Below are 16,103 nucleotides of genomic sequence, written 5' to 3'. Positions count from 1 at the left end.
TGGAACTGAGCCCCCAGCATGAAGCTTACAGCCCTGAGGAACTTACATTATTTGAAAATGGACCTAAAAAACTGTCCACTGACCTGGGAAAGCAACAAGAAAGCTGTTTATCTATTCAGAGCCATGGTGGAAAAAAGTCACCAATTAGAAGGTGAATCCTCAGATCTGTACCATGTATAAGTCCAGAGTCTGAATTTACACCTTCAAAGGAAAAATAAATAAAAATAAGATTCAAGGCTATTAAAACTGGTAGGACCCTGGTAAAAGTAAACAGAAAACGAGTCTATCAACACTTTCATAAATCAAGGCAAATAAGATTGTTGTAGAAATAAACAAGAATAAATAAGCTTAAAGATATGCTCATAATGTTTTGTTTTGAGTTGCAGATCACACAAGGACTTAGTCAACAAAGAATGAGGGTCAGCAGTCACTAAGCTGGAGTATCAATACTCCCCAAACTGGCAAAACAGGACAAAATGAAAATGGACAAAATATATTAATGTTTATGATGACTAAAGGATTAAAGGAACAGAAAAAAATGAAAAAATAGGAAGACACTTGGAAAAATGACATATTTTAAAAATGAACCAATCAAGAAATAAAAAACAAAAATTGAAGACTCAATTTACAGGTTAAACAATGTTTTAGAAACAGGTATGAGAATGAATTAGAAGAAAGATCTGAAGAAAATGCCCAAAATGGAGCCCAAAATATAAATAAATGACAAATATAAAAAAGGCAGTTAGAAGACATGGAGGATAAAATGAAATGGTCAAGGCTTCAAACCAGTTCATTCCAGTTCAAACCCCTGCTGAGAGTTTATATTTCCATTTCAGATACAATGAATCAGAATCTACAGTTTAACCAGCTCCCCAGCTGATTCTTATGATAATAAATTCTGAGAACCACTGCTCTACCAGTAGTTCTCAGAATTGTTCCTAATCAGCAGCTTTGGCATCACCTGGGAACTTGTCAGAAATGCAAATTCTCAGCAGGGGTTTGAGTACGAACTAACCAGTTCAAAGCCCTGGAAAAAGCTCAACTTGCCCATTAAGAGAGGCTCCAGAAGGAGAGAAGAGAATGGCAGAAGAGGTTTAGTAGTATTTTAAAAAATAATAGCTAAAATTTTCCATACTAGAAGACATGAGTCCTCAGATTCCTGAAAAGCATGTGTAGGATAAATAAATACAAATTCACAATCAAATACATCACGGAAAAAGCACAGATCATCAAAGACAAAGAGAACATAATGGTGTAACAATCAGACTGCTAGGATGCACGTCGTAACAATTACAGAACCAAAAGATTAATAGCTTCAGAGTGATGAAAGAAAATAACTATGACCCTAGAATTCAATATTCAAGAATGAGGGTAAAATGCATTTGGACAAATAAAGACTAAAAGAGCTTATCACTCATATACCCTGCCTGAAAGACCTACCAAAGGAAGAAGGAACTTCAGCCCAAATGGATGAAGTAGATTGCAAAAGCAACTGTGATGACACAACTAATAAACAAAGCTACAAAAGTATCGACAATTTTGAAATTTAAGTAATTTTTGGTTTTTTTAAAAAGATAAAACTGAAATACTAGACAACAGTGACACACATAACAAAAACCTGTTGCCATCGATTTGATTCCGACTCACAGCAGCCCTACAGGACAGAGCAGAACTGCCCCACAAGGTGTCCAAGGAGCAGCTGGTGGATGTGAACTGCTGACTTTTGGTTAGCTACCATAGCACGCCATAGTGCACCACCAGGGCCCTAATATAATTTTATATTCAGTGAAATCAAGTCAACACATATTACATATTTGGTTTAAGGGCAGTTATAAACAGAGTACGAACTGAAGGTAAAATTTCTAAACAATTTGGGGGCAGAGAGGAGGAATAAATAAAATTGGATCAATAGGGCAGGAAACAAAAATAAAGGTAAAAGAGGAGTTAAATAAAAAACACCTACTAAGACTTTTAAAAGTTGCAAAAGTTGTAATACCATATATGTAAATTTAAAAAACAAAAAGCAAAATTATTATGTTGGTATTGGGAACATACATACATGGTAATGGTATAAAATCATGTTCAATAAAGATACAAGCAAACGTAAAGAACAAGGGTTACATCTCATGAAGGAAGCAAATAAGAAAATCTGTAAGTTTTTATTTTAAAAAAGTTAAGCAAAAAAGGATAAACTGAACATTAGTTAAGTCTCAGTGATGAATACATGAGTTGCATTCTTTTTTTAATTTTTATTGTGCTTTAAGTGAAAGTTTACAAATCAAGTCAGTCTCTCATACAATAATTTATATACACCTTGCTATATACTCCTCCTAAATGCTCGCCCCTCCGTGAGACACAACACTCCCTCCCTCCGCTCTCTTTTCATGCCAGCTTCCGACCCCCTCTGCCCTCACATCTTCCCTCCAGACAGGGGATGCCCACATAGTCTCATGTGTCTACTTGATCCAAGAAGCTCACTCTTCACCAGTTATCATTTTCCATCCCACAGACCATTCCAATCCCTGTCTGAAGAGTTGGCTTTAGGAATGGTTCCTGTCTTGGGCTAATGGAAGATCTGGGGGCCATGACCACCACAGTCCTTCTAGTCTCCTTCAGACCATTAAGTCTGGTCTTTTTACAAGAATCTGTGGTCTGCAATTCCACTGCTCTCCTGCTTCCTCAAGGGCTCTCTGTTGTGTTCCCTGTCAGAGCAGTCATTGGTTATAGCTGGGCACCACCTAGTTCTCCTAGTCTCAGAATGATGTAGTCTCTGGTTCATGTGGCCCTTTCTGTCTCTTGAACTCATAAGAACCTTGTGTCTTCAGTGTTCTTCATTCTCCTTTGCTCCAGGTGGGCTGACGCCAATTGATGCATCTTAGATGGCCGTTTGCTAGCATTTAAGACCCCAGATGCCATTGTCCAAAGTGGGATGCAGAATGTTATCTTAACAAATTTTATTATGCCAATTGACTCAGATGTCCCCTGAAACCATGGTCCCCAAATCCTCGCCTCTGCTACGTGGGTCTTTGAAGGGTTCACTTTATTCAGGAGACTTCTTTGCTTTTGGTTTACTCCAGTTGTGCTGACCTCTCCTGTATTGTGTTGTCCTTCCCTTCACCTAAATTAGTTATCTGCTATCTACTTACTTAGTGAAAACCCCTCTCCCTCCCTCCCCACTCTCATAACTATCAAAGAATATCTTCTTCTCTATTTAAACTATTTCTCAAGTTCTTATAATAGCGTTCATATACAATATTTGTCCTTTTACAAATGACTAATTTCACTCAGCAGACTGCTTTCCAGGTTTGCCATGTTATGAAATGTTTCATTGATTCATCATTGTTATTCATCACTGCATAGTATTAGTATTCCATTGTGTGAATATACCACAATTTATTTATCCATTCATCCGTTGATGGATACCTTGGTTGCTTCCATTTTTTGCTATTGTAAACAGTGCTGCAATATACATGGGTGTGCATATATCTGTTCGTGTAAGGGCTCTTATTTCTCTAGGATATATTCCAAGGAGTGGGATTGCTGGATGGAATGGTGGTTCTAAGGAAGCGCCAAATCGATTTCCAAAGTGGTTATATCATTTTACACTCCCACCAGCAGTGTATAAGTGTTCCAGTCTCTCCACAACCTCTCCAACATTTATTATTTTGTGTTCTTTCGATAAATGCCAGCCTTGCTGGAATGAGATGGAATCTCATTGTAGTTTTGATTTACATTTCTCTAATGGCTAATGATCGTGAGCATTTCCTCATGTATCTGTTCACTGTCTGAATGTCTTCTTTAGTGAAGTGCCTGTTCATATCTTTTGCCCATTTTTTAATTGCATTATTTGTCTTTTTGTAGTTGAGTTTTTGCAGTATCGTAGATTTTAGAAAGCAGGTGCTGATAGGAAGATGTCGTATTTAAAAACTTTTTCTCAGCCTAGAGTTAATCTTTTTACCCTTTTGGTGAAGTCTTTGGATGAGCATAGGTGTTGGATTTTTAGGACCTCCCAGTTATCGTTTCTCTTCTGCACTGTTGGTAATGTTTTGTATACTGTTTATGCCATGTATTAGGGCTCCTAGCATTGTCCCTATTTCTTCATCCATGATCTTTATTGTTTTAGATCCATTTTAATTCAGTTTTTGTGCATGGTGTGAGGTATGGGTCTTGTTTCATTTTTTTGCAAATTGATATCTAGTTTTGCCAGCACCACTTGTTAAACAGACCGTCTTTCCCCATTTAACTGACTTTGGGCCTTTGTGAAATGTCAGCTGCTCATATGTGGATGGATTTATGACTGGATTCTCAATTCCGTTCCATTGGTCTATGTATCTGTTATGACTCGACATGATGGGCAATGGGGGTTATGATATTGCCTATCTCATTTCTTACTCAGGTTATCTCCTTCCTCTCCTGCTTTTCTTTTGTCAGTTTGGCCAATGTTTTATCAATGTTGTTAATTTATTCAAAGAAACAGCTTTTGGTCTTGTTAATTCTTTCTATTCTTTTTCTATTTAATTCTGCTCTAATTTTTACTATTTGCTTTCTTCTAGTGCCTGAGGGTTTCTTTCATTGCTCTCTATTTTTTCAAGTTGGAGGGATAATTATTTGATTTTGGCCCTTTCTTCTTTTTGGATCTGTGCATTTATTGATATAAATTGACCTATGAGCACTGCTTTCGCTGTGTCCCAAAGGCTCTGATAGGAAGTTTTTACATTCTCACTGGATTCTATGAATTTCTTTATTCCATCCTTTTTTTTTTTTTTCAGTGCTATCGAGTCGTTTCTGACTCACAGCGACGCCCCATAGGGTTTCCGAGGAGCGCCTGGCAGACTTGAACTGCCGACCATTTGGTTAGCAGCCATAGCACTTAGCCGATGCCTTCTATAACCCAGTCTTTTTTTGAGCAAGGTATTATTCAGTTTCCAAGTGTTTGACTTCTTTACCCTGCTTTTTCTGTTATTGGTTTCTACTTTTATGGCCTCATGGTCAGAGAAGATGATTTGTAATATTTCAATGTTTTGGATTCTGCTAAGGCTTGCTTTATGATCTAATATGTGGTCTATTCTAGAAAATATTCCATGTACACTAGAAAACAAAGTATACTTGGCTGCCATTGTGTGCAGTGTTCTGTATATGTCCGTATGGTCAAGTTGCTTGACTGTGGCATTTAGATTTTCCGTGTCTTTATTGAGCTTCTTTCTGGATGTCCTGTCCTTCACCAAAAGTGGTATGTTGAAGTCTCCTACTATTATTGTGGAGCTGTCTATCTCATTTTTCAATGCTGTTAGACCTTGTTTTATGTATCTTGCAGCCCTGTCATTGGGCGCATAAATATTTAATATGGTAATATCCTCCTGGTATACTATCCCTTTAAACATTAAATAGTGTCCTTCCTTATTCTTTATGGTGGATTTAACTTTAATGTCTATTTTGTCAGAAATTAATATTGCCACTCCTGTTCTTTTTTGATTGTTGTTTGCTTCATATATTTTTCCCATCCTTTGAGTTTTAGTTTGTGTTTCTAAGTCTAAGGTGTGTCTCTTCTAGGCAGCAGATAGACGGGTCGTTTTTTAATCCATTCTGCCACTCTCTGTCTCTTTATTGGTGCATTTAGTGCATTTACATTGAGTGTAATTATGGATAGGTATGAGCTCAGTGCTATCATTTTGATGTCTTTTTTTGTGTGCTGTAGACAGTTTCTTTTTCCCACTAATTTTTTTGTGCTGAGTGATTTATCTTTATATTATATATCGCATTTTCCTCTTATTTGCTGCTGTTGATTTTGTTTATGCTCAGTCTCTATTTTTTTCTTGTATTTTATTTTGATGAGTAGGATAGTTAGTCTCCTTTGTGGTTACCTTAACATTTACCCCTATTTTGCTAACTTTAAACCTAACTTTTATTTCTTTATATCGCCTTGTCTTCCTCTCCATTTGAAAGATCTAAGACTACATTTCTTAGTCCCTCTTTCTTGTTATAATGTTGTCTCATTTTACATAATAACATCGCTGTTTCCCTGTTTTGAGCGTCTTTTTATCTTGATTTATTTTTGTGATTTCCCTGTCTGGGCTGACATCTGATTGCTCTGTCCAGTGTTCTAGTCTTGGGTTGATACCTGATATTATGATTTTCTACCAAAGAACTCCCTTTAATGTTTCTTGTAGTTTTGATTTGTTTTTTACGAATTCTTGAAGCTTCTGTTTATCTGGAAATGTCCTAATTTCACCTTCATATTTGATAGACAGTTTTGCTGGATATATGATTCTTGGCTGGCAATTTTTTTCCTTCAATGCTTTATATAAGTCATCCCATTGTCTTCTTGCCTGCATGGCTTCTGCCGAGTAGTCCAAGCTTATTCTTATTGACTCTGCTTCGTAGGTGACTTGCCATTTACCCCTAGCTGCTCTTAAAATTCTTTTTATCTTTGGTTTTGGCAAGTTTGATCATAATATGTCTTAGTGACTTTCTTTTTAAAATCTACATTATGGGAGTTTGATGAGCATCTTGGATAGATATCTTCTCATCTTTCACGATATCAAGGAAGTTTTCTACCAATAAATCTTCAACAATTGTCTCTGTATTTTCTGTTATCTCTCCCTGTTCTGGTACTCCAGTCACTTGTAGGTTATTTCTCTTGATAGAGTCCCACAAGATTCTTTAAGGCTTCTTCATTTTTTTTAATTCTTATCTGATTTTTCTTCAAACATATTGGTGCCAAGTGCTTTATCTTCAAGATCACAAATTCTGCCTTCCACTTGCTCAATTCTGCTCCTCTTTCTACTGAGTTATCTAATTCTGTAATTTTATTGTTAATCTTCTGAATTTCTGATTGCTGTCTCTCTATGGATTCTTGAAGCTTATTAAGTTTTTCATTATGTTCTTGAATAACTTTTTTAATTTCTTTAAGTCTTTTATCTGTGTGTTCCTTGGCTTCTTCTGTGTATTGCCTGATGCCTTCCTGATGTCTTGAAGGGTTCAGTATATTAATGTTTTGTATTCTGCATCTGGAAATTCCAGGAAGGCACTTTCATCTAGAAGATCCCTTGATTTTTGTTTTGAGAGCTTGTTGAAGCGATCATGGTCTGTTTCTTTGTGTGATTTGATATTAACTGTCGTTTGCGAGCCATCTATAAATTATTGTATTTTTATGTTTGTTTACTGCATCCTAGCTTCTTGCTTTGTTTTGTTTTGTTATGCCCAAATGGGTTGCTTGAGAGAGCTAGCTCAATTATTTTCGCCTTTGATGCTCTAGCTTCCGGTCACCAGATGGTTAGAGCTGTTATCTGGTGTATCAGTCTAGGAGTCCCTTCACTTTTCTTGTATGAATTCAGCTCAGGCGTCCAGATAGCTGATCATCAAATGTGTGGTACAGGCTCTGTCCTACAGTCTTAGAGGCGCAGGGGTGATTGTTGTAGGTACCGGTATCTGATTGCAGCAGGGGTCACACTCTGAACAAGGCAGGGGGCTGAGAATTATCCCTCAAGTTACTGTTCAGGAAATGCGTCCCTCTTCCCTATAATATACAGGTGTGTGGGTTCTACAGACCGACCATGGGCACCCAATGCTTTTGGCTGTAATGACTGGGAGATACCAGTTTTCTTTGGACCCCTGTCACAGGTGGTTGGGTGACCTGAGTGGAGCCACCAGTCCTTAGGTCCCTGATGTGGGTAGGTGAGGATCCTGTTTAATACACAAAGTGGTGTCAATCATCAAACATCCACCTCTCCACCACACAGCTGAAACAGTTGCAGTCTACCAACAAGGGTGTATTCTCCTGAAACAGGCCCACACAGGTCCACACAGTGGGAAAGGTATTCAAAGTCCACAGTCTGTTAATGCCTGGACAGGAGCCGCTTTTGTTTGGAGCTCCCCAGGTTAGCGGAGCTGGCAAATTATCTTTTCCCCAGGTTGTGAATTTATTGCTTCTCCAAGGCTGGGAGAATGGCTCCAGGTGCTCAGCAGGGCCTATCTCAGGCCCAGGGAAATCAACAGCCTCTGAAGCCGGCTTGGGGGTGGAGGGTGCGGTAAAATATACGCAAGTACTTAGCTTTTGATGAGCGCACAGTTCTTCTCTGGTTCCAGAGGTGTGAGTAGGCTGTGCGGCTGGCCGCTTCTCCCTGCGGAAACTGCAGCCGAATGTTGCCACCAGCCTGAAACAGCTGCTACTGGGAACAGTTCCTGAGGGATCCCAGCGATTCAGGTCCAGCAATTCTTCTCTGCTTCTGAACCGGCTCTCCCACCCCCTGCCACTCAGTCCATTTTCTAACTTTGTCTTTCATGTTCAGGGCTCCTAGCTTGTCATAAATATAATCGTTTCACTCGTTTTTTCAGGTCTTTGTTGTAAGAGGGATCGCCGGAAGTGTCTGGCTATTCTGCCTTCTTGGCCCCACCTGTATTCTTTTATTTTTAATGTTAAAATATTTCATAATAAAAATTAGAATACAAAAATATTATCAATTGTGTGTGTGTGTGTGTGTGTGTGTAGTAGTAGTAATAGCAGTAGTAGCGGTTCAGTGGTAAGAGAGTGGTAGAATTTTTTCCTTCCATTCAGAAGGCATGGGTTTGATTCCCAGCCAATGCACCTCATGTGCAGCCACTATCCATCTATCAGTGGAGGCTGTATGTTGCTGTGATGCTGAACAGGTGTCACTAGGGCTTCTATACCAACACTGACTAGGGAGACAGACCTGATAATCTACTTCTGAATGTTAGTCAGTGAAAACACTATGGATCACGACAGTCCAATTTGGAATTATTATGGGAGTGGCACAGGACCAGGCAGCGTTTTATGTTGTACGTGGGGTCACCATGAGTCAGGGGCCAACTTGATGGCACCTAACAACAACAACATGTGTTTGTGTGCATTTATATGAATATATGTGTGTTTGTGTATATTATTTTCAAAAAACATGTAGTAAATATATACCCAAGTCATGTCACTGGATACCTCTGGAGAGGAGCAAATGGAACTGAGAAGGGTGGAAACAGAGGACTTTAATTTTATCTGTCCTTTTTATTTAAAAATAATTTTTTTGCTTTAGATTTTATCATTTTTTAACTTTGAGCCTTGGGTCCATTGATATTGATTATTGTTGATAGTCTTCTGATTTTTTTTTAAACTTTCAGAAAAATCTAATCCATCTGATTTTAAGAGAGATAGAGAAAGAAAAATTTAAGGGAGAGGAAGATGTGATATATAAAAAACCTAGTGAACAATTGAGCAGTAAAGCATAAAATGAAATTTAAATTATTTTAGCTTGTTTAGCTATAGTATTCAGCTTGAAGGAGGGGCGGCAGTAGGGTAGATAGATTGGGTGGTGGATACAAAATAGGAAGCAGTGCAGTTATACTAAAAAAAAAAAAACAAAAAACAAAACTCATTGCTGTAGAGTAGATTCCGCCTCACAGCGATCCTATAGGACAGAGTTAGAAAGGCCCCATAGGGTTTCCAAGGAGAACTTGCTGGCCTTTAACTGCCGACCTTTTGGTTAGCAGCTGAGCTCTTAACTACTATGCCACCAGGGTTTCCGCAGTATGCTAAAATAAAAAAGGCTTGCCTTTTTTGAGAGAGGAGGAGAGTTACTGATACTGATTAATTCTTGACATTGCCATGAAAAAACAAATTAAATGTCAAAAATTTTAGGGTACACAATAGAGAAAAATTAGGATAAAAGGATAGAAGACAAAGAAAATCCAATCATAATAAATAGAAAACAAAAAAAAGACAGTGATAAGAACAAATACAAGAACGATTACAATGAATCCAAATGGGTTCAATATCCACATTAAAATTTAAACAATTGCATTTTTAAAATTAAATATCCTGCTATATGATGTTTAGAAGAAAAAATGCTAAAATACATTGTCAGGAAATCTGAAAATTAAGCAAACAGACAAAGATATAGCATGCAAATAATAAAAAAAAGAACACGAAAGAAAAAAAAACAGTGTGGCAACGTGAATAGCAGACAACAAAGCCAAAGTCAAAGCCCAATATGGAACAATGAGGGATGTTTTATGCTGATTAAAAAGTAGTTCAAGCCACTAAAGGCACATAATTTAAGAAAATGATCAAGCCAGTTAAAGCAAGAAAAAAAAAAATGGAAGATATGAGAATCACAAACCTTTACCCATTATACACTGCACTACATATTCTGCACTGAAGTTACAGGAGAAAGTTGACTAAGGTGCACCCATATTAGGAGAAATCAACTCTCCCCCTGAATCTGATGGACCAAGTAATTAAAGAGGTAGAGCGAGAGAGATGCTCTTTCCAGCACTTTCCACCTGGTGGGCACATCAAGGAAGCTCCTGCCAGTGTCTCCTGAGTGCAGCCACCTCACTGACCAACGCCCAGGCCATCAGAATGCACTACGCCCACTTCCCGTTGCTCTGTCACTCACCTTGACAGGCACCTTGAGGAACTCCTTTGTCCACCATCCAGGGGTCTTCTCCTTGCTGTAACTGGGAAATGACCTTTGGTTTGGAAAACGGAATCCCTGTTCACGTACAAGAAAAAGAAACTGAATGCAGGCTGCACACGTGAGCAGCCATCCTGCCCTCAGATCAGCCCCGGAATCTCCAGTGCAGAGAAATAGTCCAAGGATGCAAAGAGGTGTGTTCTGAGAGGGGCTTAAAACCAGGCACCTGGGGGATGGTCGGGAGGTGCTCCTGGAAAGAAAGTTAGGATTCTGGCTGTGCACCCCTCTATGCTGGAGACCCCTGGGAGGTCCAGGAGACAGAACTGGAGGAGCAAGAGACAGAAAAAGCACAGTAAAGATGCTCACTGCCAACTCTACCAAGCCGAGACCCACCCCAGCAACTGAGCAGAACAGCAACTGGCACTCTGAGTCCACCTGCAGATGAGCCTGGCCAAGCCCCTCCTCCTTGGAGAGGGCACTAGGATGTTCCCACGGCACATTCTGCCTCACAAGGAAAACTCCTTACCCAGTGAGACCAGGTTGCTGTAGTTCTCCAGCATCACTTCCCGGTACAGGGCCCTCTGAGCAGTGTCCAGCTGTCCCCACTCCTCCTGGCTGAAGAACACGGCCACATCCCTGAACATCACAAACTCCTGTAATGACAAACCCATTCCTCTTCACCAAAGGCCATCGCCACAGTGAGATGCAACCCTGTCATAACTCAGGGTTCTGAGTGTTTCATGTCAAATATTTCCCGACAATCTCTCAGTTAACTGGGTGCACATTTATCACATACCCACTGTTGAGTGAAGCACTGTGGCCTCAGAAAGTTTAAACTCACAACCAGATGAAGCAGCCACCCGAAACTATTAAACAAAACCAGAATGAGAGAAGCACAGAACTTTAGACTTGGAAGTGTACAATCACCTAGACCAAACTTATTTTATAGATGAGACCATGAGAATCAGGTTTTAGGAGGCTCCAGAATACCACTCAGGGAGGAGGTGCCTGGGAGAAAGACCGGTCAGCCTTGTCATCACCTTAGGCAACCTCTGTGCCCTGGGGAAGAAGACACTGACATTCACAGTAAGGAGAAGCTCTGAGAATGCCCCAGACTTGGCCTTGTCAGGAGAGGGTAGACAGTGGTGGGCTGTATATCCTCTCGACAAGAGCCAGCTGAGAAGGTGGCAGTCAGGATGCTCCCTCTCCCTCCAGGAAGCCTTTTATTTCTCTCCTGTCTCACTGGACCACAAGCCACCTCTTTTAAACTAGTAGCTCCTTTTCTTTCTTATTAAGGATCACTGTGTTAAAAAAAAAAAAAAATTGGAAAGACCAATAAACGCAAGAAATGTCAATCTAACTTCTACCACCAGAAACAAACCTTGTTAACTTTTTGCTGTATGTTCTTTTAGAGTTTTCACGTGCAAATATTAAGTACTGTACTTAAACAAAAATAAAATCATATTACACAGACAACCACCTCTCATTCAACATTTTTTAATTGCTGCCCAATATTTTACTGTATGGATGAACCAGTTTAACTGATCTTCTACTGATGGACCTTTAGGTTATTTTGACTTTTTCACTACTCAAAAAAATGATGGGCTGAATGTCCCTGTACATCATCAGACAAAAGTACAAAGTATATTTCCTTAGGGTACATTTCTAGAGGTATATCATTCCCAAGGTTGTTACAGTTAGCTGCCATCACGTTGGCCCCAACTCATGGCGACCCCATTCATAACAGAACAAAACGCTGCCTGGTCCTGGCACCATCCTCATGACTGGTTGCAGATCAGACTGTAAATGATTCATATAGGGTTTTTGATGGCTGATTTCCAGAAGTAGATTGCCAGGCCCTTCTTCCTAGTCCATCTTAGTCTGGAAACTCTGCTGAACGTGCTCAGCATCATAGCAACACGCAAGTCTCCACTAATAGGCGGTGGCTGCACATGAGGTACATCAGCCAGAAACTGAACCCAGGTCTCATGCATAGAAGGCAGCAATTCTACAACTGAACCACCACTGCCTCAAGGTTAAAACCAAACCAAACTCCTTGCTGTTGAGTTGATTTCTGACTTTGTCAACCCCATGTGTTACAGAATAGAACTGCTCTATAGGGTTTTCCTGGCTATAATCTTTATGGAAGAAAATCGCCAAGTGCCACTGCTGGGTGAGTTCCAACTGCCAACCTTTCAGTTAACAGTTGAGAGTAAACTGTTTGCACCATCCAGGGGCCCATCCCCATAAACCCAGAGGGAGGTCACAAGGCCAGGGATATTCCCTGACCTATCAAAGACAGAGAGTAAATGCCATGAAAGAGCAGGGTAGGAAGGGGAAGAAATCACTTCCCACCTCAGGGAAGGCTCTCTCCTCCCCAAATCTGTCCCTTGGAACCACTACCCAGGCTGGGACTTGTGGATGGTCTCTGTTCACCACTTCTATGAGCCTGTCCTCAGTGTAAGCTGGAGATCACTCCACTGCGAGGGAGTCTTCCCAGACCACACCAGCTGGCACTGAGGTCTTAGATCTTCCTAGGAAATCCCCTGGACCCTTACCATGTATTCCCTTACACTGATGGTCCTCAGTTCCTGGAGGGCAGAGATGGTGCCTTTCTTCTTTGTATCCCTGGTGTCACAAAGAAATTATATGACTCTTCCATGTCTTTGCCCTCCACAGGGCAAAAGAACACCTAAGATTCCTGACCCTAACAAACCTCCGGGTGTGGCAGTGAGCAAGGGTTCAAAGCCATTTTAATTCCTGTTCAACAAGTACTTAACTGGGTGGAAAATTCACAATGAGACTACCCATGAGGCAAGGGAAATGCCTTCCTTCAAGAGTTCCTCACCTCCCCCCTCCCGCCGACCGAGTACAACTAGATGCTGTCCAGCTACCACCAATGACCGCTCTGACAGGGATTACAACAGAGGGTCCCACAGAGCTGGAGAAAAATGTACAACAAAATTCTAACTCACAAAAAAAGACCAGACTTACTAGCCTGACAGACTGGAAAAATTGCCAAAGTATAGTCCCCGGACACCCTTTTAGCTCAGTAATGAAGTCATTCCTGAGGTCTACACTCCATCCAAAGTTTAGACAGACCCATGAAACAAAATGAGACTAAAGGGGCACACTAGCCCAGGGACAAGGACTAGAAGGCAGGAGTGGACAGGAAAGCTGGTAATTGGGAACCCAAGGTCAAGAAAGGAGTGTTGACACGTCGTGGGGTTGTTAACCAATGTCATAAAACAATATGTGTACTAACTGTGTAATGAGAAGCTAGCTTGTTCTGTAAACCTTCATCTAAAGTTCAATGAAAAAAAAAAAGTTTCTCACCCACCAGGCCCTCTAGTCCCTCCACGGACTTCACAACAATGGACGGAAACATATTCACCACCTCTGAACCCAGAAGGCAATTCAAGAAAGAAGCCTCCACTCACCTGTGCCTGGGCTGGCAGCAACCTTGTGGCCATTTCTCCCTCCCCCTGGCCCTCTTGGAGAAGGGCAGAGTGCTAAGAGTCACCTGGAATGGAGAAAGAAGCTGTGAGGCCTCTCTGCCTGCACTCCCATCCTCATCAGGCCAGACCAGGTTCGAAATCTCCACTCACTGCACACCTGACAGAGAGGGAAGCCAGAGAGAATCTGATGCAGCCCAGGCACTCAAGGATGTGAACACCAAAACCAAAGGCGTATGCGGCAAGCACACCTCTAGTCACAGGGCCAGTGACCTTTGATTTAAGAAATAATATTGGAGTCATTATTCCCTATCCTTGAGGGAAGAAAATGTGACCCAGCTGAAGGTGGGCCCACAAGGACTCACAAGGACCTATTAACTGGGCCCTGAGATAAAGACAATAGATGGGACAATCTTAGAAATTATCTTTTATGGAAGAAAAATATCCTTTAGGGAACTTTTCACATAAAGCCAATCAAACAGAACAAAAAAGACTTTCCACTCTTATCTCTTTTTCTATTAACATTTAGTGAATAGAAAATTTTTTGGACCAATGAAGACCCTCCTAACTGTGGGTTACTGAAACCTGCACCAATGATCGTTAAGAAAAACGATTCAAAATGTAAGATCACAGTTCCTAGCCAATCTGTTAAAAGGTGAAGCTTTCAATAGTTTTGCCCATTTGCAGTGTTAATATATACTGATGACTCTGTAATGTTCTCTGGACTCAGGCAGACATGGCTATGGCAGCATGCTTGTCCATTTTCCTGTTCTTGTTTATTCTGTAATATTTCCTTGGATTTGGGCAGACACTAGCTCTGGGTGCATGTTTGTCCACTTCCCACTTTTGCCTTTTTGAATATATGCCAAATAAAACTTTCTTTTTGTTTTACTAAACTTTGTGACGTTTCTTCCCCTACACTTTCCAGCCAGCTGTTTGTGAACAAAGATTCTGAACAAAGATTGTAACCATCTGATTGCATTAACAGAGTAAAGGACATAGCCACGTGGGATTAAAGGAGATGCTAAATTAGTGAGATATGACACACATATTCCATACATCTGCATTTGGTATTTCTACATGAAAATCACCATATGAAGAATTGGTGTCCTTTTTCAAGGACCCAACCCACTGCAGCCAACCTAAACTCTCCTTTCTTCCTAATGGAAGTTTTGTTTCCTTTACGAAAAAAAGAGTTCTCCGAGTTGCTTACACGTAAAAGAAGCATTACCTACTCCCAATCTCTCCCTCCCAAAAAAAGCGGCTGAAAAGGAATATAGTATCATTAGCCAGAAGTGACTTCAAATTTTAGAGAAAAGAGAACTAACTTAGCAAGCGGGCAAAATTACTCCAAAGAAAACAGCTAAATCACTTTCGGATTCACTCTAGGAAAACACTGCCAAACAAGTAAGGCTGACAAAAATGAATAAAAACAAAGTTTAAACTGGGGGGAGGGGTGAGCGAACAAACCCTAAAAGCCAAAAACCGCCCCAGGGTTCAAGAACCCCGAAACAAGCCAGAGTTCTATCCGATCTACTTGTTGGGGCCCATCCCCCAGGAACCTGATCAGAGCTGAGGGTCCAGGGATCTGGCGGCGGCAGCTCCCTTTTCTGGTTTCCATGGGGGACTCCCCAAGCAATGCCCCCACCCGGGTCGCGTCCACCTGCCCAGGCCGCAGGGGCGCGGGGATTCGGCGGGACTCGCGCAGCGGCCAGCCGTCTGCACTCGACTCCGCCGTAGGAGCGGCACGTCCCGGTCCAGCCATCCCCGCCAGCCTGTACCTGGGCCCGCCGCGGTGGTGATGCGGAGGTACTGACCGTACTTGAGAGGATCGTTTAACACCTTGGGCCAGTACAATAGCCACCACCGCCTCCAGGCCGCCCGGCGCAAGTGCGCCTGTACACTGCAGAACCACCGGGTCCCACGGCTGACCTGCAAGTCTTGTACTTTCGGACTGCATTTCCCAGGAATCGCTGCGGCAAGTACCTCCATGGAGTCCGAGAAGAGCCAAATCAAGGAAGGCTAGAGAAAGCGGTGTTAACGGGAGTAGAGGCGAGCTGAGACCGTGTCTTTTTTCCTCCTCTTGTGCACACATTTTTTTTTCATAATTATAGTAACTAGGAGAAAAGAGAAAAGCGATGTTGTTTTTTGTTTGTTGTGCCGTCCATTCGGTTTCGACTCATACCGACCCTGTCTGTGTACAACACAAAGAAACACTGCCGGG

The 16,103-nt window shown here is 41.2% G+C and overlaps 1 protein-coding gene across 1 annotated transcript in view; it reads right to left on the bottom strand.

Moving 5' to 3' along the window:
• Positions 1–15,862, bottom strand: part of ZNF879 (zinc finger protein 879) — a 38,511-nt gene extending 22,649 nt beyond the window's left edge. The window contains exons 1-4 of the mRNA XM_049874523.1: positions 15,697–15,862; positions 13,865–13,947; positions 10,951–11,077; positions 10,407–10,502 (exon numbers count right to left, since the gene is read on the bottom strand). Coding sequence (XP_049730480.1) covers positions 10,407–10,502; positions 10,951–11,077; positions 13,865–13,897 — 256 coding nt within the window. The 5' untranslated portion in view covers positions 13,898–13,947; positions 15,697–15,862. The remainder of the gene's footprint in view (positions 1–10,406; positions 10,503–10,950; positions 11,078–13,864; positions 13,948–15,696) is intronic.
• Between the last annotated feature and the right edge of the window lie 241 nt (positions 15,863–16,103).

The sequence above is a fragment of the Elephas maximus genome, chromosome 2 (assembly GCF_024166365.1).
Source record: "Elephas maximus indicus isolate mEleMax1 chromosome 2, mEleMax1 primary haplotype, whole genome shotgun sequence".
In the NCBI taxonomy this organism is placed as follows: domain Eukaryota; kingdom Metazoa; phylum Chordata; class Mammalia; order Proboscidea; family Elephantidae; genus Elephas; species Elephas maximus.
Note: the sequence above shows the minus strand (reverse complement) of the source record. Positions and strands in the feature narration are given on the sequence as shown.